General features: G+C 42.8%; 1 protein-coding gene across 1 annotated transcript; it reads left to right on the plus strand.

Moving 5' to 3' along the window:
* The first annotated feature begins 760 nt into the window (after nt 1–760).
* Nucleotides 761–25,349, plus strand: LOC109548672 (uncharacterized). The gene is made up of 9 exons (XM_073795670.1): nt 761–1,107; nt 2,512–2,638; nt 4,449–4,541; nt 9,712–11,070; nt 20,106–20,244; nt 20,485–20,512; nt 21,074–21,200; nt 21,477–21,569; nt 23,771–25,349. The coding sequence occupies exons 1-9, from the start codon at nt 1,093–1,095 to the stop codon at nt 25,105–25,107; spliced, it is 3,318 nt and encodes a 1,105-aa protein (XP_073651771.1). The 5' UTR covers nt 761–1,092; the 3' UTR covers nt 25,108–25,349.

The raw sequence follows: 25,349 nt of genomic DNA on the forward strand, positions 1-25,349 counted from the left end.
TAACCTTTTATTCTCTAGCTTTCCATATCATTATGTTTCATACATGTCACCTAGAGTAGCATGTTTTTGGGTTTTGCGTAATTAACTAAATTGCTTGTTCTATTTATACTGAATATAATTCTTAGTATGTTTTGTTTTAATATAGTCATCTAAGTGTACTGTATTTGCCCCACTAGTTCTCTTTTTTTGCCTTGTTTTGAATGAATTTCTTCTCATTCTGTTTCCCCCTTCCATTAGGTTGGAAATTATGTACTTTGAGACAATTGTCAGTTTTCACCATGACACTAGAAATTACATACAGCATGGAAGCTTTCTTTGTCAAATGTTTACGTTGATTAGCACTTTTACACTCTTCTCTGACAGGGTCTTAAGCATCTCAACTTTATTTACCAGTTTCCAATTTATTTACAATATTGTGTATTTTTAAAAAATGTATCTTAAACCGCCTAAGGTATTACCATCATTGCTTAATAAGAGAATGCTTCTGGTTTGCCCAGTACATTGGTTTTCAAACTGAAGTGTGTGTACTCACAGGGTGTATAAAAACGCTTGAGGAGGTTCCTGAGCGCACACGGTTTAAAGGAAAGCAGTGCCCAGCGCCTCTCCTTCCATACGGTCCCTTTTGTATAATTGAGCTGCCTGAGAGTCTCCTGCTCCTGAGGCCTGCTGCGAGGATGGATCTCGTTTCCCTCATTCCCTCTGACAGTCATCCCACTTCAACTTCACGGAATAAAGGAATACCCGCTCCACAGTCAGAATCTTAGCCTTTTTGGCCAGAGGAATAAAGCCGTCTGGGGTAAAAATGGGACACTCGGCAATGCTGTGGGCATTGGGCTAAGGTGAGCACCCAGGAGCAGCGTTAGCATCTGGGTCTAGAGGAAATGTACCCTCAGCTTGAATTTTCTCCTCAACCCACAGGTCCTGACTCCCCAGGAGCAAAAGAATCAGTAGAAGGAGGAAGAAGTTACAGGATTTGGTATCAGCATTACTGGGGACATGCTTGATTGAAGACAGAACAGAATTTAGAGCAGATCCAGAAGACACAGCGACAGAGCCTCCTTGTTGCCAGCTGTTTTCAGAAAACAGAAGAAAATGATCCAGGCCCAGGTGACTTTTGGTTTGTTTTATTCTTTCCTTTGTTCCCGAATGGGTTTGTTAGTTGTCTGAGTCATTCTAGGTAATTATTGCATGTAAGGGTGTCTTGAGGACCCTGGGTGTCTTTGTAGCCTGCTTCTGAAGTGAGGGTGATCCAAGGGACCCCAGAAATTGCAACCAGTGTCTGAAGGGAGAGCAGTTCTATGGTTACTGTTTTCTCAGGCTTTGCAGTATGTCTGACTCTTGATTTCCATGTTCGAATCCGAATTCTTTCTTTTTAATTAATTGATTTATTTATTTATGTATTTATTTTTGGCTGCGTTGGGTCTTCGTTGCTGCACGCGGGCTTCTCATTGCGGTGGCTTCTCTGTTGCGGAGCACGGGCTCTAGGTGCACGGGCTGCAGTAGTTGTGGCACGCAGGCTCAGTAGTTGTGGCTAGCGGGCTCTAGAGTGCAGGCTCAGTAGTTGTGGCACACAGGCTTAGCTGCTCCGCAGCATGTGGGATCTTCCCGGACCAGGGCTCGAACCTGTGTTCCCTGCATTGACAGGCAGATTCTTAACCACTGTGCCACCAGGGAAGTCCCCAAATCTGAATTCTTAATCTACAGTTTTCTTTTCTTTTGTTTCTTTTTTTTCCCCACACCACATGGCTTGCAGATCTTAGTTCCCTGACCAGGGTTGGAACTGGTACCCGCTGCAGTGGAAGTGTGGAGTCCTAACTACTGGACTGCCAGGGAATTCCTGGCAGTTTATTTCCTGCCAAAATCAATATATTGCATTTATTTTTGTTCATTACACAACTGACTTAATATATTTAAAGGCTGAAATCATAACAAAGTACACATATCAAAAAATAAGTTTCTTCTTCATACACTTTAAACATGCTTATTAAACATTTAGTTTCTCATAATTCTGGCTTCTTGAGTCGCTTCCCAGAAGATTCTGATTGACTGGCTCTAAAGACACAGTCATCCCGATTCCACTGGCATATATGTTTGTCCCATACATATATATGTATGAATGTGGTGTTTTCTAGGTTAACAAGATGATTTAACTTCTACATATTATAGAAACGTCTATGAGAGACTTCACTGGTGGTCCAGTGGTTAAGACTCTGTGCTTCTACTGTAGGGAGCACAGGTTCAATCCCTGGTTGGGGAAATAAGATCCCACAAGCCACGCGACGCGGCCAAAAAAAAAAAAAAAAAAGAAAGAAATGGCTAATGATAAATGGATGGATGACTGACTACACAATTACAGTTAATTGAATCCTAGTATTTTATTAGGCTTTTGCTTCTTCCATGTGTCTAGATATACAGATCTAGCCTATAAAGTGGAAATGAGAAGACAAACTTTAACATTTCTTCCATATCATCAAAAAGAGATCAGTTCATTAAACACCACTGTTATTACAGGAAACCCTGACATTTGAGGATGTGGCAGTGGACTTCACATGGGAGGAGTGGCAGCTCCTGGCCCCTCCTCAGAAGGACCTGTATCGGGATGTGATGCTGGAGAACTATAGCAACCTGCTCTCCGTGGGTGAGGACGGCTCCCCTGGGTCCCTGAGAGGGTCCCCAGTCAGTGGGGTTTCCTTTCTCAGCTTCTGAAAGCTTTGGATTGTCTGTGATTCTCTGAAGCAGTAGATTCTCGGTCCTGTCTCTGGCCCAAGAGAAGTGGGTATATTCTCCTTTCTCTTGAGAGAAACGCCTCTATTTTGTAGCTGTGTATAATGCTGTGATTTATATTAAGAAATATATATATTTGGTCTTCATCCCCAATTCTGGCACAGAGCTCCTAAAATCCATGGAATTTCCTAAGTTATAAGAGGGTAAAGGAGAAATGGGTGTCTTTTGTTACTAATATAAGGGACCCTTACCACGGCATGTGAGTTTATGTTAATGAGGTGATTTTGGGAAGGCCACTCGATAACCTAAGATTGCGGGCTGGTCGCTGAGCTCACCACCCATGATTTAGAGGGTTGCAAATTTCAGTCCCGCCTCCACCCCACCTCTGGGGAGAACAAATGGCTGGAGATTAAATCATAATCACCAAAGCCCGATGTTTTTTTGTTTTTTTGACAATTAGAACATAGTTTAATAAGTCCTTGGTCAGAGGAGTTTGATTCTTCTCTGCATACCTGTATATGCATACTGCAAACAGCAATGCTTTAAAAATGATCAACACAATGACCACAGCTTGTACCATTTTAACTACAATAATGAATAATTTCCATATCTGCTGCAACATATAGAGTTTCTACTAAACAATCAGTCATTTATAATTTAAAAATTCAGCAGCAGCTGTGAGGGTCTCTTGTCACACCCATCTTCTCTGTGCAGTTACCATTTTCCAGCTCTCTCCCCCATTAAGTCAGTGGTTCTCAACTGGGGCCAATTTGGTTCCCAGGGGACATTTGACAATGTCTGGAAATATTTCAAAGCCTCATGATTTAATCCGTCATGGCTATATAGTGAAGCCTCCATGAAACCCCACAGGGAAAGGCTCGGAGAACTTTCAGATTGGTGGCCACTTGGCGGTGCCAGGGGAGGGGTGCCCCCAGAGAGCATGGAAGCTCTGTGGCCTTTCCCACAGGCCTTGTACTGTATTCTCTTCCATCTGGCTGTTCCTGAGTTGTATCCTTTTATTTTTTTATTGATTTATTTTTAAGTTTTTAATTTTTATTTATTTTTTTATTGTAGTAGAATTGCTTTACAATGTTGTGTTAGTTTCTGCTGTACAATGAAGTGAATCAGCACTGTGTATACCTATATCCCTTCCCTCTTGGACCTCCCCCCCTTCCCCACCACACATATAGGTCATCACAGAGCACTGAGCTGAGCTCCCTGTGTATCCTTTTATAATAAACTGGTGACCTAGTAAGTAAACTGTCTTCTTGATTTCTGTCTGCTGCTCTAGTGAATTAATCGAACCTGAGAAAGGGAGTCATGGGAACTTCTGATCTATTCATGGTTGATCAGAAGCCCAGGAAACAGCCTGAATTTACAGTTGGTGCCAGAAATGCAGGAGCGGAGCCGAAGTCTTATGGGAGTGTACCCCTAACCTGTATTATCTGACCCTATCACCAGGTAGATAGTGTCAGAATTGAATTAAATCGGAGGACACCCCGTCAGTGTCAGTTGGTGTTGCAGAATTCCTTGATGTGTGGAAAACCCACATATCTGGTGTCAGAAGTGAAGTAGAAGGATTGACAGGAGAGGACTCACAGAGGGGTGTGTTTTTCCTTCAAAATGTGAAAACCGTATTGTCCTCAGAGGTAGGATTCTGTGGTTTTCATCGACCCCATGCGCCATTCACTGCGTCTAAATCTTGTATCATTTTCCATGAATAGGTTTTCAAGCCAGCAAACCAAATGTACTGTCCAAGTTGGGTCAAGGAGAACCATGGATGATGGAAGATGAAATCCACTGTCAAACCCGTTCAGGTGAGTGAGAGACCAGCAAGGTGACAGGCCGTGGAAATCCCGGTGCCAGACCTCTTTTTCTTTGTAGGAGTTTAGAGAAAAATGTATCCCATCTTAGGGAAGATTCTATCTTTTCTGGGATTTGTTTCTTCTTTATTTTACCCCCATGTTGTTTTTTGTTTGCATAGTTTTCTTTTTCCTAGGGTTCTCATATCTTTTTTTTTTAAATAAACTTATTTATTTTTTGGCTGCACTGGATCTTCGTTGCTGCATGCAGGGTTTCTCTAGTTGCGGCAAGTGGGAGCTATGCTTCGTTGCTTCATGCAGGGTTTCTCTAGTTGCGGCGAGTGGGGGTTACTCTTCGTTGCAGTGCATGTGCTTCTCATTCAGCTTCTCTTGTTGCGGAGCACGGGCTCTAGGCACGTGGGCTTCAGTAGTTGTGGCACACAGACTCAGTAGTTGTGGTTCGCGGGCTCTAGAGCACAGGCTCAGTAGTTGTGGCGCACGGTCTTAGTTGCTCTGTGGCATGTGGGATCTTCTCGGACTGGGGCTCGAACCCGTGTTCCCTGCATTGGCAGGCAGATCCTTAACCAATGCACCACCAGGGAAGTCCCCGGATTCTCATATCTTTTCCTTCTTCTTCATACACTTCCACCTCCTTTTCTATGAAATTCCACCTTCCAAGGCCTCTCTCCAAAGAGAAAACTTTTGAATTCCTCAATGTCTTCTGGTTACTGCACCTTTCTGTCCCACTGGTAATGTTGATTTCCTTCCTCACATCCACCCCATCTTGGATGCCGAGCCCCAAAGTAAACTGGTCTTCACTGTGCCTTGTCCCCGCTCTGAGGTTTTCCAAAGGTTTTGTTTTGCATTTTACTCAATGATCTCCTAACCTTCCAAGTTTTCTTCATTCTAACAAGCTAATAAACTCCTTCGGTTCCCTGGAGAAGACTCCCAAATTGATCTCTCCCCCATGTTCTCCACCACAGACTTGGCTTCTATATAATTTACTCATCTCAATGGCAGCTCTCCTGAGTTTCCAGTAGCTGCAAGGACCTAAGATAATCTTCCCTCCCAGGAAACCCTAGAGGTTTAGGTTCTCCCTTATTCCTGTGCATCCTCCATCCTGGCCATTCAGGCATTACCTCACATGTTCCCCACCAGCAGAGCTCTCTTCTGTTAAGGGATCTGCTGCTCATGATGAATTTTTTTTTTTTTTTTTTTGTGGTACGCGGGCCTCTCACTGTTGTGGCCTCTCCCGTTGCGGAGCACAGGCTCCGGACGCGCAGGCTCAGCGGCCCAGCCGCTCCGCGGCATGTGGGATCCTCCCGGACCGGGGCACGAACCTGCGTCCCCTGCATCGGCAGGCGGACTCTCAACCACTGCGCCACCAGGGAAGCCCCATGATGAATTTTTAACTAGAAATGTTAGTTTAACATCCTGTGTTCTCAGTTCCAACCTCAACACAATCATAACTCTTGCCTACTTTGAATTATTAATTCCTTTGTGTATTTACTGATTTTGAACTTTCTTCTCGTTGATTGTTGACATTACTATTGTCTTCATTTCCCTAAAATTTTCATTTTTCTTCCCACTGGATCCTGATGACATTTAGTCTCCACTAACCACATTTTCTGGCAGTTAAAATTCTTCTTTCCATGATCTCCATGATATGATATCATCTTGCTCAGAAAGAGATAGATTTCCATCTTCTTTCCTAAATTCTCCCCAATGTGTTCCATACATGTAATTGCTTCTTTGATTCATTCCTCTATTTTTCAAAATCTTTTTTCTTTTCTTTTTTTCATTCCTCTGTATTTTCTGATTGCCTAGTGCATGCTGGAAGGTAAGAGCAGTGGAAAAAAGTATACAAATGATCACGAGTTTTTAGTCTATGAGAAAGGAGGTAAGGAATTGATAACAATAAACAAATAATATACCTAGGGAGTGAAAAGTGCTGTGGTAAAACTTTAGTCAGCATTATGGAAGAGTAGATGCTGGGGCTCCTCTTTTAGGCAGGGAACACCTCTCAGGTAAGGTGCCTCTGAGCCAAGAAATGCGGGAAGTTAGTAGGCTGCCGGGTTAGGAGTTTTCCAAGTACAGCGGCTAGCAAACTTAAAAGGCCACGCCACGAATGAGTTTAAGAGACATTAAGGAGCCCATGTGGACAGAGCAGAGTGTGCTTTCAGGAACGTGATGGGAATAAGCCGAAGAGGCAGTAGCAGTGGGGACAGGCAGGAGCGGGGGGTGGTGGATAAGGTTGGTCATGTACTCAATTTCAAGAAATCGAGATTTTATTCCTAATAAGATGAGAAAACACGAGGAGTTCTTGAGTACTGGAATGACATGAAATAATTTACATTTTTCAAGAAATCCCTTTGGCTTCTGTGTAGAAAGCAGACCATAGTGGGCAGGGGGCAAGCAGGAAAGCCTTGTAGCAGGCTATTGCAAAAAACATGGTGACAGGGAGAATGGTTGACTGCAGCATGGGTGGAGGGGTGAGTGTTGGTTGGATTCTGGATATGCTGCTTATAGAGGGCAAATGAGAGTTGACATTTAAATAAATATGGGCTGAGCGGAAAAAACAGATGAAGGTTGATGTTAAGGTTTTGGGGTCAAAATTACTTTCAGGGATGTAAAGCAGCATGACTACATCATGAGTGCTTGGACTTGGCCCTGTGCTTTAGGAATAAGAAGTCTTGATTTTTTTTTTAAATTGAAGTATGGTTGATTTGTATTAATTTCTTTTTTTATTAATTTATTTAATTTTTTAATTTTAATTTTTATTTTTGGCTGTGTTGGGTTTTGGTTGCTGTACGCGGGCTTTCTCTATTGCAGCGAGCAGGGGCTACTCTTCATTGCAGTGCACAGGCTTCTCATTGCAGTGGCTTCTCTTGTTGAGGAGCTCGGGCTCTAGGCGCGCAGGCTTCAGTAGTTGTGTCTCGCGGGCTCTAGAGCGCAGGCTCAGTAGTTGTGGCTTACAGGCTTAGTTGGTCCGTGGCATGTGGGGGTCTTCCCGGACCAGGGCTCGAACCCGTGTCCCCTGCATTGGCAGGCGGATTCTTAACCACTGCGCCATCAGGGAAGTCCCTATCACAGGATATTGAATATAGTTCCCTGTGCTATACGGTAGGACCTTGTGGTTTATCCATTCTGTATGTAATAGTTTGCATCTGCTAATCCCAGACTCCCAATCCATCCCTCCCTAAAATCTTGTTTGTTAAGGTGAGTTGAGCAGGTCGATGAGGGATGCAAGCAGTAGTTTCCCTGGGTGAGGAGTGTTCCAAAATAAACCTGGAAATTTCAAAGGCTTGAAGCAAGAGCATGTCTGAAGAACTTTCGGAAGCCTGTTTGGATGGAACATAGAGAGCATGACTGGAGACATAGGGTCAGTGGGGTAGAGGCTGGGGGCTGGGGAGCAGGTCACGTAAGGGCCTTTCAAGGATACATCAAGACCTTGATTTTTTAAGAAATTAATTTATTTTTTATTGGAGTATAGTTGATTTACAATGTTATGTTTGTTTCAGGTGTACAGCAAAGCAATTCAGCTATCTGTCGATCTATCTATATTCTTTTTCAGATTCTTTTCCTTTATAGGTTATTACAAAATATTGACTATCGTTCCCTGTGCTGTACAGTAGGTCCTTGTTGTTTATCTATTTTATATGTCGTAGTGTGTATATGTTACTCCCAAATTCCTAGTTTATCCCTTCCCCCCACCTTTCCCCTTTGGTAACCATAGTTTGTTGTCTATGTCAAGACCTTGATTTTATTCATAATGAGATGAGAAAAGATTAGGGAGTTTTGAGTAGAGGAGGCTTGATGTGATATAATTGGTGCTAAAAGGTTCCGTTTGGCTAATGTGTAGAAAATAGACAGGCACTGGCAGGGGAGGGACAAGAAAGCCAGGGAGGAGGCTACAGCTGTGGTGTGAGAGAGAGTGATTGGCTTCGTGAGGGTGGAAGGAGTGGGTGCCTGTCCCTTTCTGGGTGTATCTTAAAGGAGGCCAGGCAGGATTGATCATTGTGCTGGATATTGTGTGTGAGCGAGAGAAACAAATGCTGAGGAGTTTTGTCATGGTGAAGGAGAAGAGTGGAGTTGGCAGTGACTGTGCCGGAGGTGGAGGAGACCTAGCCTGGGAAACCAGTTCTGTTTTGGAGATTGTAAGTTAGATGTGCTTGGAGTTCTGTGCTGTGTCATTTTCTTCATTCCCCTCATGGAGACCACAACAATGGATCCATGGGGAGGCCTGTCTCCCTCCAAAATGAGCCCTGGTTTCCTCCACCTCTCTCCCTCTCCATTGCTCCTTCCCACCAGGTTTTCCAACCTGCAGCTGTTTTCCTTGTGTCTATCTCTGCCCTGTAAAGTGGTTTTACCCACCTATAGTATGGGCTCCGTGAACACGAGGAGTACGTTTGCGAATCCCCAACACTAGCACCGTTCCTGGTACACAGAGGTGATCAGTAAGGATCTGTGGAATGAATGAGTCCATCCCTCCCCAGTTTGGATGAGGTGGCCCTGCAACCTGTGGTCTCCTGCTCACAGGAAATTGCTTGTATTTTACAGTCTCTCCATGTTTTGCAAGGTTAGTATTTAGAAAGTATTCAAATCTATATTTATTCATTTTGAATTGTCCAACCCTGTGTTTTACACAAACTACGTTTACCTTTTGGTTGGTTTGTATTGTTTGTTCCAATGTGCAGGGAACATTAAACATGGAATTTTATTTACACTTATATAATAGGAACATCACTAAAACGACTCCTCGCATCAAGGTTTTTTTTTTTAATTAATTAATTAATTTTTGGCTGTGTTGGGTCTTTGTTGCTGTGTGTGGGCTTTCTCTAGTTGCGGCTAGCGGGGGCTACTCTTCATTGCAGTGTGAGGGCTTCTTATATTTGGTTTTTGTTCATTTACAGTGTCTTCTCTTGCTGCAGAGCATGGGTTATAGGTGCACAGCCTTCAGCAATTGTGGCCCATGGGCTCAGTAGTTGTGGCTCGCAGGTTCCAGAGCGCAGGCTTGGTAGTTGTGGCGCATGGGCTTAGCTGCTCCGCGGCATATGGGATCTTCCCGGACCAGGAATTGAACCTGTGTCCCCTGCGTTGGCAGGAGGATTCTTAACCACTGCACCACCAGGGAAGCCCTGCATCAAGGTATTTTTAAGAAATTCATTGTTCTTCTCTTTCCTAGAAATCTGGAAAGTTGATGATCACCTACTGGAGCACTTACAAAATGAGAGCATGGAGAAGAGACTAGAACAATGGCATGAACAGAACCCACTGGAATATTTTGTTCATCAGAGCAGAACTCATTTTCTGTTCAGGCAAAATCATGATGTGTTTGACTTACATGGAAAAAGTATGAAATCAGATTTAACTTTACTTCCCCAGAGCAGGAGCTATGAAATAAAGATCCCTGCTGAGTTTCCTGGCGATGGGAAATCCTATCTCCATGCTGACAATGAACAATTTCATACTGAAATTAAATCTCCCGAAAGCCAAAAACCCATCAGCTCTAAGACCCAATTCAGCAAGCATCAGAAAACCCAAAAAATAGAGAAGCCTCATGTATGTGGTGAATGTGGGAAAGCTTTCATCAAAAAGTCTTGGCTCACTGATCACCAGATAATTCATACAGGAGAGAAGCCCCATCGATGTAACATGTGTGGGAAAGCATTCTCTAGAAAGTTCATGCTCACTGAACATCAGAGAACACATACAGGAGAGAAACCTTATGAATGCACTGAATGTGGCAAAGCCTTCCTCAAGAAATCACGGCTCAATATACATCAGAAAACCCATACCGGAGAGAAACCGTATATATGCAGTGACTGTGGGAAAGGCTTCATCCAGAAGGGAAATCTCATTGTACATCAGCGAATTCACACAGGCGAGAAACCTTACATATGCAATGAATGTGGAAAAGGCTTCATCCAGAAGACTTGCCTCATTGCACATCAGAGATTTCACACAGGAAAGACTCCTTTTGTGTGCAATGAATGTGGAAAATCCTGTTCCCAGAAGTCGGGTCTCATTAAACATCAAAGAATTCACACAGGAGAGAAACCCTTTGAATGCAGTGAATGTGGGAAAGCCTTCACTACAAAGCAAAAGCTCATTGTTCATCAAAGAACTCATACAGGAGAGAGACCCTATATCTGCAATGAGTGTGGGAAAGCTTTTGCCTACATGTCTTGCCTTGTTAAACATAAGATAATACACACAAGAGAGAAACGTGGAGATTCAGCCAAGGTGGAAAATCATCCCTCAGAGAGTCACAACTCCTCACAGACTAGTGATGTTATGCAGGAGAAAACCCCTGTAAACTCAGTGACTATGCAGGTGCCTTCAGTGGCCCCTCAGACATCAGTAAACATAAGTGAACTCCTAGCAAATAGGAATGTAGTCATAGTGGGACAACCTGTGGCCAGATGTGCACCCACAGGAGATAACAGAGGTTTTGCACAGGAGAGAACCCTTATGAATGCATTGAATGTAGTCGTGCCTTCAGTGGTCAATTACATCTTATTTTATGTCACAGAAAACCAGTAGAAAAAAAACTCAGAGACATACTATGTGAAAAAGATATAAATTATTGAGCAAAAAATTTTAGCTTATATGGTGGCTGAAAAAGTATATACTGAGAGAAATTGTATAAATGCTGAGACTGGGAACGCATGATGTACCCATCCAATTAGATACATGCATTGATACAGAGACATAATCTGATGTTAACCCAAATACATACACATCAATTGCTCTGTTGTGTCAGTCGAATGAATGAAAGAAGGCTGAGTTCAACTAAGTGGAGAAAATAGTTGAAGTTTTTAAACATATAATTTGTATGTGGAAGGTTGCTATGAAAAAAAAAACACAACAGGGCTAATATTGGATTGGTGGGATACTGGGCGTGTATATATCAATTCAGTTTCTGGAAGGCCAAGGTGAAGCATTAATTGAAAACTGGGATGTCTATCTTAAACTCTGAGAAATTTACATTGTGCAAATAGATTGAGCCAGTTTGATTGAGTCTCAGATTGAGTCATTTTGTTCATCTACTGAGTATTTTTCGAATACTTCCTTTTTACTGGGTCCTGTTCTAGGAGCTGAGGATACAGTGGTGACCAAACCCGAAAAAGCCCATGATCTCCTGGAGAGAGCTTTGAGGTAACTGGATTATCTTTAAGTGGTACCTTTACACACCAGGTAATCTAATAAGAGGATGTAAATAGGTACACAAGGTGAAATAGACATTTTCTTAGTCCCTTCTGGTTACTATAAGAGAATACCATAGCCTGGGTAGCTTATAAAAACAGAAATTTATTTCTCACAGTTCTGGAAGCTACAAAGTCCCAGATTAAGGTGCCAGCAGATTCGGTATCTAATGAGGGTTCCTGGTTCATAGAAGACAGTCATCCCACTGTATCCTCACATAGGGGAAAGGGCAAAGGAGCTGTCTGGGATGTCTTTTATAAAGGCACTAATCCAGTCATGAGGGCTCCACCCTCTTGAACCAGTCACCTCTCAAAGGCCCCACTTCTTAATACCATCATATTTTGGGTTTTGTTTTTAATATTTTAATTTTATTGGAGTATAGTTGATTTACAATGCTGTGTTAGTTTCAGGTGTACAGCAAAGTGATTCAGTTATACATATATTCATTCTTTTTTAGATTCTTTTCTTCTATAAGTTGTCACAGAATATTGAGTAGAGTTCCCTGTGCTATACAATAGGTCCTTGTTGGTTATCTATCTTATTTATAGTAGTGTGTGTATGTTCATCCCAAGCTCCTGATTTATCCCTCCCACCCCCCCACATTTCCCCTTTGAATACCGTCATATTTTGGATTAAGCCTCCAAATATGAATTTTGGGAGGCATAAACATTCAGTCCTTAGCAGATATGGAGTATTGGTTCAAGGGGTTATGATAATTTCTTGTTTAAGTTGTATATTATTTTGAGGGACGGCAAGGGGTACTCTTAACGGACTTTAAGCACTTCAGGATACAAGTTATTTTTTTAATGCCCAAGTCTTATCCCCCCAGTAGATTAAAAATCCCTTGATTTTGCTATTTAAATGTTAAAGTTTTAACAACAGTCTGTTCCTCAGTTGCACTAAACCACATTTCAGGTGGTCACAATGTAACTAGTGGGTACCACATTGGACAGCACAGACAATGAGCAAAACTTTGTAGCTGACTATGTGGCCGAAAAGTATATACTGAGAAATCTGTCATCATTTCCATCATCCTAGAAAGTTCTACTGGAGAGCCCTGGTTTACATGATTTTATATTTCCCAGCACAGAAAAATAAAAACCAATTATCTATTGATTTGGAAAGTGAATGAATGAGCTAGTGGACTAATCAGAGTGTTCTGTCACTGAAGGGAATGAGCCATTGGAAGGCAGTCCTAAAGAACACAGCTGTCTTCCCCAAATTGTATGTGATTAGAGACCCAATAACAATATAAACTGGGCAAAGCAAAAAAGGAAAAAGGATCCTCAGAATACAAAGGATAGGAATCTTAGTCTCTAAGAATGGAGGAGAAAATAGGAGATGGGAGGTGACATTCTTTTTTTTTTGCGGTACGCGGGCCTTTCACTGTTGTGGCCTCTCCCATTGCGGAGCACAGGCTCCGGACGCGCAGGCTCAGCGGCCATGGCTCACGGGCCTAGCCGCTCCGCGCCATATGGGATCTTCCCGGACCGGGCAAGAACCCGCGTCCCCTGCATCGGCAAGCGGACTCTCAACCACTGCGCCACCAGGGAAGCCCGGGAGGTGACATTCTTAAAGGATGTTGTGGAGAAGAACCTTTGTCCACAGGACTATCACTCTTGAGAGCTGCCACCATTAAAAAAACTCCAGCTGCACTGTTACCTGCTGAATTGAGATGTGTTTTCATTATTCTTTCTCCCTCTTCTGGGAGTGGGGCTCTTGGCCTCTCACTAGCCAGAGTACTTTTCCTTAATCTCCTAACTATCCTGTAGTTATCCTAACTATTCTAGTTATAAATAGTTGGGTCTTGTTAATAGGAAAGGAAATGGAAATTTGCCATGTTGTGGCCGGCTCAGAATTCAATCTGAAACGCTGGATTATTGGGTAGTTCCCTCCTTCAGATGTATTTTAAAGCACCAACACTGTGTGAGATGCTGTATTCCACACTGAAGATACATCAATGAACAACAGAGGCAAGGGAACAGCCTTTAAGGACCTTATAATATGAGGGAGAGAGTCAATGGATTATATGTCAGTAAGTGATAAGTCCTATGAAGAAAAATAGAGCCTAGTAATGGTAATTTATAGTAATGTATTGGTAATAATGGGGGAGGCCCTCCCCCCAAGCTTTTCTCTATATAATTTGAGCCAAGACTGAAGTACTGAGGGGAGTCACCCATCATAATATTGGTAACCAGAGAACATTCCAGGACTGTTTCTAATGATTGTATATGACAGGCTTTCTGCCTCAGATTCTCTGAGAAACTTATTGCAAATTTCCCAGCCAAGTCCCCGACCTCCTAATAAGGCTGGAATCCAGGACTGCATTTTTAACTATGGCCTTATGCACACCTAATTTTGACGTTCTTTGCCCTAAATCTTGGATTACTGTCCTCATCACCACCCACAGGTTGTGCTTTTCCCAGCGACTAGAGACCTTGAATGGCCTCACTGCTAGTGGCCTTTTCCTAAGTGCCCCCCGCCCCCGCCGCCCCCCATCACAACTTAGATTAGCCCCAGCCGCTCTTTTCTCTCGTTACTAGCCAGCCCTGTACTGTACCAGCTTCTGGGAATCTTTTTCTGTTTTGTTTTTTTTTTTCTTTTTTGCGGTACGTGGGCCTCTCACTGTTGTGGCCTCTCCCGTTGCGGAGCACAGGCTCTGGACGCGCAGGCTCAGCGGCCATGGCTCACGGGCCCAGCCGCTCCGCGGCATGTGTGATCTTCCCAGACCGGGGCACGAACCCGTGTCCCCTGCATCGGCAGGCGGACTCTCAACCACTGCGCCACCAGGGAAGCCCTTTTTCTGTTATTAAAAACAACTTTCTACAAACTATTTTCCGGTCAGAAGCTTTCCGTGGCGTCCGTTTACCGGAGGTTATTATCTTTTCCCTTTCTAGGAGTGCGTTCTCCGCTGCCATGCCAACAACTCATACTTGTCCGTTTGGAAACTTTTTTTTTTTTTTAATACAAAGTAGATAATACACGCCGCGGCCGTATTACTTGTCTGCCTAGCCTGCTGAAAGCAACTTAGCCTTGCATCATTTTTGCCTCGCGAAGCTTGAGACTGAAAATTTACCTATTTTCTGCAGGAGTCGGAGTACCAGGAAATTAGATAATTTCACTGGCTTCTCACCTTCCCGGCCATCCCTGGCTCCTGGTACCCAAACCCGCCCCTTGGCTTTCTGTACGTCAGGTGTCCCAACATGGCCTCCCCCTGGGGCCGCGGAGAGCTGGGCGCGGACATATTGCCTCTCTAGGAAATCCCGGAAATCCGGTCGTCTCGTTTCCTCAAACACCGCATATCCACTTCGGCTGCCGTAGACGGAGCCGGACAGGTCTAGACGTCAAAGCAGTTCACAGAAGTACGACGTTTAGGCTCCTTGTAGGTTGGGGAAATCAGGTTAGTGTGTGGTTTTGTCCCTGGATTTTTTTGTGTGTGTGTCACAGTGGTGCTTTTGTTTCGCCCAAGGGTGACGCGTGGACTTGGTGCAATCTGGACCCATGAGATTTTTGCCGGATGGCAGAGGGGGAGGGTAGAAGTGCGGAGGTGGATGTATTTAACGCGAACCAGGAGAGTACCTGCTTTGAGGTACTTGAAGGGAACCGGACGCGGGTTTTGTCTATGGTTTATGTTGGGGAGTGTCCTGGGAGTCAGTACGATTAGCTTCTGTAGAGATCATTGCTCTTCCAGCTGTCAGGGCTTGCGGTTCTGCAGATCACTCCGCTTGCAGGGCTTACGTGTGGCATTGACGATGATCGCAGTGTCGGGTTCAGGCTGGCGATTTAATTTGGGGCTCAGTGGTGTTGGGGCCTGGCTGGATGGTCATCATATGAGGGTGTCTGGCCCAGATTTCAGATTAATAAGGAAGTGTGTAGTCAGTGTCTGTGGTACAGAGAGGCTGTGAGGGTTGATGCTTTGGACGCCGAGGACCCCTGGCAGTAGTTTTTGGGTTGAGGTTCCAACTTCGGCTGCTGGGAGGGAAGATGGTACAGCCCAGGGCAGTATTTCGAGACCATCTGGTTTTCAGCTTTTTTGTGTGGGTTTTTTTTTCTTTTTTAATACATTTTATTGAAGTATAGTTGATTTACAATGTTGTGTTAATTTCTACTGTACAGCAAAGTGATTCAGTTATACATATATGTACATTCCTTTTCGTATTCTTTTCCATTATGATTTATCACAGGATATTGAACATCCCTGTGCTATACAGTAGGGCCTTGTTGTTTATCCTGGGCTTTTAGCTTTTAATCAAGGAGTTGATTACAGACTGAGAGACTAAACCAGCAATTTCAATCTGTTTTGTATCGTCTCTGATGCTTTCGCACAGCAAAGGCAGAATATAGTCGTGACAGAGACATTTTGGCCTGCAAATTTGAAAATCTGTGTCTGTTCTCTTTGCAGAAAATGTTTGCCAACACCTGCACTCACCTTCTAATATTGATATATTGTAACAGCACCGTTACTTGCTTCCCTGACATACATGAACACTTTGTTCTTTGCTAACAGAATCTCCATTTTGTTTAATTATATATCCCTATGGCATGGTGACCTATATCCCAGTTTATTAGTAAGTCCCGGTTGGTCTTAGTCAGTCATGTGGTTCGAGTTCCCATTGCTAGTGATTGAATTAGTACTAAGAAATGAGCTTATGTATATGGGGCATTTCTAGCCAACTGTGTATGTAAAAATCTGCTTTGGGGTTTCTGGGGGAGCATTTTCTCTTTTAAATAAGTAATGCCTTGAATCTCTTTTTTCGTGTTGATAACGATACTGATGAAAATTTTCTGCCCTATTTTCTAATGTTACCTTATTCTTATTTCAATGCATTGGCTCAACTCTGCAATACAAAATTGAAAAGTGGGGTGGTAATGGACATTTTTGTCTTGTTGCTTACTTATAAATTCACTTGCTATATTTTCTGAAGTCAACATGTTTTCAAGAGGGTAAATCTAGTATTTTAAATTTAATGACAGGAAGGTATTCATAGTATTCTTTCAGGCAAAAAAAAAAATCTGTATTTTATCTGAGTCATAACTCCCATTAATTCCTTTTTCTTTTTCTTTTCTTTCTTTTTTTTTTTTTTTTTTTTGCCCACGTGTAGCATGTGGGATCTTAGTTCCCCGACCAGGGATCAAACCCGTGCCCCCTGCAGTGGAAGTGCAGAGTCTTAACCACTGGACCACCATGGAAGTCCCTCCCATTAATTCCTTCTGTCCTTTATTTGCACTTTCTGTTTTGACTCTAAATATTTATATATTATTGGTCTTTTCAAACAACAGGCTTTTAGTATTTTTGAGCTCTTCCATTTCTTTGTTAAATTAAAAGCTCTACAAATGAGTCAGTATAAAAGGAATATATAAATATAGGGACTTTCCTGGCGGTCCAGTGGTTAAGACTCTGCGCTTCTACTGCAGGGGGCGAAGGTTCAATCCCTGGTTATGGAACTAAGATCTCACATGCCACACAGCATGGCCAAAAAAAAAAAAAAAGAGGAATATATACATATATACAGACATAACCTACATCGAAAACAGAGCATTGCCAGCACCCCAGTGGTGTTCTGTGAACCTCTTCCCAATTATGTTACATCCTCACACCCGAAGGTGAATACCATCTTCTCTATTAGCAAGCACTTTCAGACTTTTCTTTATGGTGTTATAACAATCATTCATTCCTCATCATTATGGTTTATTTAGTTTTGCGTATTTTCAACTGTGTTTCAATGTAATTATACATCATGCATTTTTAAAAACTGAGTGTAGGGCTTCCCTGGTGGCGCAGTGGTTGAGAGTCCGCCTACCGATGCAGGGGACACGGGTTCGTACCCCGGTCCGGGAAGAACCCACATGCCGCGGAGCGGCTGGGCCCGTGAGCCATGGCCGCTGAGCCTGCGTGTCCGGAGCCTGTGCTCCGCAATGGGAGAGGCCACAACAGTGAGAGGCCCGCGTACCGCAAAAAAAAAAAAAAAAAAAAAAAGAGGAAAAAAACCCCAAAACTGAAGTGTAGTTGATTTACAGTGTGTGTTAGCTTCAGGTGTACAGCCAAGTGATTCAGTTATACAGAATCTTTTTCAGATTCTTTTCCATTATAGGTTATAAGACATTGAGTATAATTCCCTGTGCTATGCAGTAGGTCCTTATTGTTTGTCTCTTTTATACACAGTAGTGTGTACATGTTCATCCCAAACTGTTAATTTATCTACCCACCCCCCATCCCCTCTGGTAACCATAAGTTTGTTCTCTATGTCTGTGAGTCTATTTCTGTTTTGTAAATAAGTTCATTTATATCAGTTTTTTAGATTGCACATATACGTGATATCATATGATAGTTGTCTTTTTCTGACTTACTTCACTTAATATGATAATCTCTAAGTCCATCCATGTTGCTGCAGATGGCGTTATTTCCTTCTTTTTATGGCTGAGTAATATTCCATTGTATGTATACATACCACATCTTCTTTATCCATTCATCTTTTTTTTTTTTTTTTTGCGGTACGTGGGCCTCTCACTGTTGTGGCCTCTCCCGTTGCAGAGCACAGGCTCTGGACGCGCAGGCGCAGCGGCCATGGCTCACGGGCCTAGCCGCTCCACGGCATGTGGGATCTTCCCGGACTGGGGCACGAACCCGTGTCCCCTGCATCGGCAGGCGGACTCTCAACCACTGCGCCACCAGGGAAGCCCTCCATTCATCTATTGATGGACACTTGGGTTGCATCCACGTCTTGGCTATTGTAAATAGTGCTGCTATGAACATTGGGGTGCATGTATCTTTTCAAATTAGAGTTTTCTCCACATCATGCATTTTTTATGTCAGGCTCAGTATTTCTGAGAAGTATTCACGTTTTTGCACGTAGGTGTACTTTTTCTTCCCCTCTGTAACAAGGGTCAGACAAATATATAAATATCCACACAGTAAATATTTTAGGATTTGTAAGCCACAGTTCTCTCACATATACTTCTTTATTTTTGTTTTACAGTCCTTTAAAAACAAAAAAGTCATTCTTAGCTTGAAAGCTGTGCAAAGACTGTAGTTTTTCCACAGCATTCCATTGTTTGAATATTTGGGTTTTCCTAGTATTTATTAAACTTGTGTTGTTTGCATTTTGGTTTATTATGAGTAATGGTGCTATGGAAATTATTGAGCGTGTCTGCTGGTTCAAATATGCCCATATTTTTGGAGGGATATATTTCTTAGATGTATTCTCAGAGTGAAATTGCTTCTGGCTTGGTGAACATGTGGAGATGCAGGGAGAGTGACGCTCCTATAGGGGTCACTCCTTGCCCTTACACACATACCCTGCCCTAGGCATCTCTTCCATCTGGCTGTTCCTGAGTTACATCCTTTTATAATAAGTAAATATAATAACTAAAATGTTTCTCTGAGTTCTGTGAACCGTTCTGGAAAATTTTTGGTTTTTGTTTTGTGTTTCGTTTTTTTGTTTGTTTTTTAGGTCATGCTGCGCGGCATGTGGGATCTTAGTTCCCCGACCAGGGATCAAATCCATGCCCCCTGCAGTGGAAGCACGGAGTCCTAACCACTGGACCACCAGGGAATTCCCTGCTCTAGCAAATTAATCAACCCAAGGAGGGGGGTCATTGGAACCTGCCATCTGTGGCTGGTTGCTTAGAAGTACACGTGACAATCTGGACTTGTGTTTGCACATGAAGTAGGAGGTAAAAGCCAGTCTCATAGGACTGAGCCTTCAACCGGTGGGATATGATATTATCTCCAGGTACATAGCGACCGAATTGAGATAAACTGTAGGACACCCAGCCAGTGTTGTAGCATTGCTTGGTGGTGTGTTCAAAAAACACACATATTCAAATTGGTGTCAGAATCGTACCTTCTTCTGGATGAGTTTCTTGTTATTACATTTCCCTCTTCTGGTAGCACTGCAAATTATGTACTTTAAGAAAATTATTAGTGTTCATTACGACACTAGAGATTACACATCACATGTAATTATTCTTTGTCAAATTCTTACGTTAATTAGTACTTCTGCACTTTCCTCTGACAATACAGTAGTCTTAGAGCACCTCAACTTCATTTACCACCTTCTAATTTATGCACTGTTATTTTGTATTTTAGTTTTTTATGTATTTAAAACCTCCTAAGATATTACCATTATTGCTTACAAGACATTGCTTCTGGTTTGCCCAGTACATTGGTTTTTAAACTGAAGTGTGTGTACTCACAGGGTGTATAAAAACGCTTGAGGAGGTTCCTGAGCGCACACGGTTTAAAGGAAAGCAGTGCCCAGCGCCTCTCCTCCCATACGGTCCCTTTTGTATAATTGAGCTGCCTGAGAGTCTGCTGCTCCTGAGGCCTGCTGCTGGGATGATTCTCTTTTCCCTCATTCCCTCTGACAGTCACCGCACTTCAACTTCACGAAATAAAGGAATACCCCCACCACAGTCAGAATCTTAGGCTTTTTGGGCAGAGGAATAAAGTCGTCTGGGGCAACAGTCTTCTGGGGACACTCAGCAATGCTGTGGACATTGGGCTAAGGTGAGCGCCCAGAAGCAGCGTTAGCATCTGAGCCCAGAAGAAATGTACCCTCAGTTTGAATTTTCTCCTCAACCCACAGGTCCTGACTCTCTAGGAGCAAAAGAATCAGTAGAAGGAGGAAGAAGTTACAGGATTTGGTATCAGCATTTCTTGGGACACACTTGATTGAAGACAGAACAGAATTTAGAGCAGATCCAGAAGACACAGCGACAGAACCTCCCTGTTGCCAGCTGTTTTCAGAAAACCGAAGAAAATGATCAAGGCCCAGGTGACTCTTGTTCTGTTTTATTCTTTCCTTTGTTCCCTGATGGATTTGTAGAGGCCTGTAAAAAATCACTTCCATTATTCTGTAAAGTATAAATATGTGTATCTTTTGTCTGTCATTCATATATATATATATGTCAGACCTCTTTTTCTTTGTAGGAGTTTAGAGAAAAATATATCCCTTCTTAGGGAAGACTCTTTTCTTTTCTGGGATCTGTTTCTTCTTTATTTTACCCCCATCTTGATTTTTGTTTGCAGAGTTTTCTTTTCCCTTTCTTTTCATATATATATATATATATATATGAGAATGTGGTGTTTCTAGCTTAACAAGAAGATTTAACTTCTACACGTTATAGAAACTTCTAATTGGATAAATGGATGGGTGGCTGACTACACAATTAGAGAATATTTTATTAGACATTTGCTTCTTCAGTGGTTTATTAAAATAAAAACCCTGCTAGATATCTCGATGCAGCCTATAAAGTGGAAATGAGCAGAAAAACTTTAACATTTCTTCCATATCATCAAAAGGACATCACTTCATTAAACACCACTGTTATTCCAGGAGACCCTGACATTTGACGATGTGGCCGTGGACTTCACGTGGGAGGAGTGGCAGTTCCTGGCCCCTCCTCAGAAGGACCTGTACCGGGACGTGATGCTGGAGAACTATAGCAACCTGCTGTCCGTGGGTGAGGACGGCTCCCCTGAGTCCCTTAGAGGGTCCCCAATCAGTGGCCTTTCCTTTCTCAGCTTCTGAAAGCTCTGGAGTGTCTGTGATGCTCTGAAGCAATAGATTCTTAGCCCCTTACCCAGATACGTGGGTATATTCTCCCTTCTCCTGAGAGAAAAGCCTTTACCTTGTAGGTTGTAACATTGTTTTGTCCTCAAATGTAACACTCTGCTGTCTTCACGGATCCCAAGCCCAATTCAGTGGGTCTAAATCTGCTGTCATTTCCCACGGATAGGTTTTCAAGCCAGCAAACCAGACATACTCTCCAAGTTGGATCACGGAGAACCATGGATGATGGAAGATGAAATCCACTGTCGAACCCATTCAGGTGAGTGAGAGACCAGCAAGGTGACAGGCGTGGAAATCACACTGTAGTTGGTCAGAGAAGAGTCACAGCTGTGAGGGGGTTGGACGCTGGGTGAGCAGTGCCTCCATGCATCTCTCTCCCGATGTCAGACCTCTTTTTCTTTGTAGGAGTTTAGAGAAAAATATATCCCTTCTTAGGGAAGACTCTTGTCTTTTCCGAGATCTGTTTCTTCTTTATTTTAGCCCCATCTTGATTTTTGTTTACATAGTTTTCTTTTCCCTAGGATTCTCATATCTTTTCCTTCTTCTTCGTACACTTCTACCTCGTTTTCTATGAAATTCCACCTTCCAAGGCCTCTCTCCAAAGAGAAAACTTTGAATTCCTCACTGTCTTCTGACTACTGCGCCTTTCTGCTCCACGAGTAATGGTGATTTCCTTTGTCACATCCACCCCATCTTGGATGTCGGGCCCCAAAGTAGACTGGTCTTCACTGTGCCTTATTCCCGCTCTGAGGTTCTCCAAAGATTTTGTTTTCCATTTTCTCCAATGACCTTTTAACCTTCAAAGTTTTCTTCATCGTAATAAGCTAAGCTCCTTAGGGTCACTGGAGAAGACTCCCAAATTCATCTCTCCCCAGTGTGCTCCACCACAGACTTGGCTTCTATGTAACTTATCTTGATGGCAGCTCTCCTGAGTTCCCAGTAACTGCAAGGACCTAAGATCATCTTCCCTCCCAGGAAACCCTAGAAGTTTAGGTTTTGCCTTACTCCTGTGCATCCTCCATCCTGGCCATTCAGGCATTACCTCAAATGTCCCCCACCTGCAGAGCTCTCTTCTGTTAAGGGGTCTGCTGTTCATGATGAATTTTTAACCAGGAAAGTTATTTTAACATCCTACATTCTCAGTTCCAGCCTCAACCAGACCGTAACTCTTGGCTACTTTGAATTAATTCCTTTGTGTATTTACTGATTTTGAACTTTCTTCTTGTTCACTGTAGACCTTACCATTGTATTCACTTCCTGAAAGCTTTCATTTCTTTCCCCTCATCTTCTGATAACATTAAGTCCCAGGTAGGGACTTCCCTGGCAGCCCAATGGTTAAGACTCCACACTTCCACTGCAGGGCGCGTGGGTTCAATCCCTGTTCGGGGAGCTAAGATCCCATGTGCCATGTGGCACAGCCAAAAAAAAAAGTCCTAGGTAACCATGTTACCTGTCACATGACACAAAAATTCTTCTTTTAGTGATCACCATGACATATCATCTTGTTCACACAGAGATTTCCATCTTCTTTCCTAAACCTCCCAATCTGTTCCATACGTGTGATTGCTTCCTTGATTCATTCCTCTATGAATTATTTTTTTTGATAGTCTAGTGTAAGCTGGAAGGTAACAGTAGTTGAAAAAACAAATAGACCGAGAGCTTTCATTCTAAGAGGACGAGACATCAATTTAATCAAAATTGAAAATAAATAATATGTCTAGGGGGTGAAACGTGCCGTGATGGAATTAAGTTGCATAATGGATCTCTCTGAGGTGCGCATTGTAAGTTAAATGTGCTTGGAGTTCTCTACTGCGTCATTTTCTTTTCTTTTTTTTTTTCTTTTTTTTTTTTTTGTCTTCTAGTTTTTTCTTTCTTTCTTTTTCTGCTGTGTCATATTCTTCATTCCCCTCATGCAGACCAGCACAATGGATCCTTGGGGAGGCCTGTCTTCCTCCAGAATGAGCCCTGGTTTCCTCCACCTCTCTTCCTCTCCATCGTTCCTTCCCGCCAGGTTTTCCAACCTGCAGCTGTTTTCCTTGTGTCTATCTCTGCCCTGTAAAGTGGTTTTACCCACCTACAGTGTAGGCTCCTTGAACACGAGGAGTATGTTTGCGAATCCCCAACACTAGCACCATTCCTGGTACACAGAGGTGATCAGTAAGGATCTGTGGAATGAATGAGTCCATCCCTCCCCAGTTTGGATGAGGTGGCCCTGCAACCTGTGGTCTCCTGCTCACAGGAAATTGCTCGTATTTTACAGTATTTAGAAAGTAACCAAATCTGTATTTATTCATTATGACTGTTTTTTTCCAATGTATAAAGATCATTAAACATGGAGTTTTATTAACATTCATACCATAGGGTCATCACTAAAAAGACACCTCACATCAAAGTATTTTTAAAAATACCTTTATTCCAAATCTGAAAGATGGAGGAATTCATTCTTCTTCTCTTTCCTAGAAGTCTGGAAAGTTGATAATCACCTGCTGGAGCACTTACAAAATGAGAGCATGGAGAAGAGACTAGAACAATGGCATGAACAGAACCCACTGGAATATTCTGTTCATCGGAGCAGAACTCATTTTCTGTTCAGGCAAAATCATGGTATGTTTGACTTACATGGAAAAAGTATGAAATCAAATTTAACTTTACTTTCCAAGAGCAGGAGCTATGAAATAAAGAGCCCTGCTGAGTTTACTGGAGAAGTCAGATCCTGTCTCCATGCTGACAATGAACGGTTTCATACTGAAATTAAATTCCCCAAAAGCCAAAAACTCATCAGTACTAATTCCCAATTCATCAAGCATCAGAAGACTCAAAAAATAAAGAAATCTCATGTATGTGGTGAATGTGGGAAAGCTTTCATCAAAAAGTCTTGGCTCACTGATCACCAGAATCTTCATACAGGAGAGAAGCCCCATCGATGTAATCTATGTGGGAAAGCCTTCTTCAGAAAGTTCAAGCTCACTGAACATCAGAGAACGCATACAGGAGAGAAACCTTATGAATGCAATGAATGTGGCAAAGCCTTCCTCAAGAAATCAGGGCTCAGTGTCCATCAGAAAACCCATACTGGGGAGAAACCATTTATATGCAGTGAATGCGGAAAGGGCTTCATCCAGAAGGGAAATCTTATGGTGCATCAACGGATTCACACAGGCGAGAAACCTTATATATGCAATGAATGTGGAAAAGGCTTCAGCCAAAAGACGTGCCTCACAGCACACCAGAGATTTCACACAGGAACGACTCCCTTTGTGTGCGGGGAATGTGGAAAAACCCTTTCCCAGAAGACAGGTCTCATTAAACACCAAAGGACTCACACAGGAGAGAAACCCTTTGAATGCAGCGATTGTGGGAAAGGCTTTATCGAGAAGCCGCAGCTCGTTATCCATCAGAGAATCCATACAGGGGAGAAACCCTATAGATGTAGTGAATGTGGGAAATCATTCAGAGGGAAGTCAGTCCTCAATAAACATCAGAAAACTCACTCAGTCAAGGTGGAAAATCCTCCCTCAGAGGGTCACAGGTCCTCACAGAGTAGTGTTGTCCTCCAAGAGAAAAACCTGAATACAGTGACAATGCAAGTACCTTCTGTGGTCCCTCAGACATCAGTCAACATCAGTGGGCTCCTAGCAAACAGGAATGTAGTCATAGTGGGACAGCCTGTGGCCAGATGTGCACCCGCAGGAGAAAGCAGAGGGTTGGCACAGGAGAGAACCCTTATGAATGCAGTGAATGTGGTTGTGCCTTCAGTGGTCAATTATATTTTATTTTATGTCACAGAAAACCAGTAGGGAAAAAATTAAGACATTCTCTGAGGAAAATGGTTGAGTGAAAATTTCTAGTTCATATGGTGGCTGAAAAGTATACACTGAGAGAAACTGTATAAATGCTGAGACTGGGAGCACGTGACCTACTCATCCAATTACATATATGCCTTGATACAGAGGCATAATCTGATGTTAACCCAAACACACAAACGTCAGTTGCTCTGTTGTGTCAGTTAAATAAATGAAGGAAGCCTGTGTTCAACTAA

Source organism: Tursiops truncatus, chromosome 19 (genome assembly GCF_011762595.2).
Source record: "Tursiops truncatus isolate mTurTru1 chromosome 19, mTurTru1.mat.Y, whole genome shotgun sequence".
NCBI classification, from domain to species: Eukaryota; Metazoa; Chordata; class Mammalia; order Artiodactyla; family Delphinidae; genus Tursiops; species Tursiops truncatus.

Excerpts from the sequence above, each read along its gene's own strand:
- LOC109548672 (XM_073795670.1), top strand. Across the intron at positions 2,639-4,448 it reads TAGCAACCTGCTCTCCGTGG|GTTTTCAAGCCAGCAAACCA; the intron begins GTGAGGACGGCT and ends TTCCATGAATAG. Across the intron at positions 21,201-21,476 it reads TAGCAACCTGCTGTCCGTGG|GTTTTCAAGCCAGCAAACCA; the intron begins GTGAGGACGGCT and ends TCCCACGGATAG.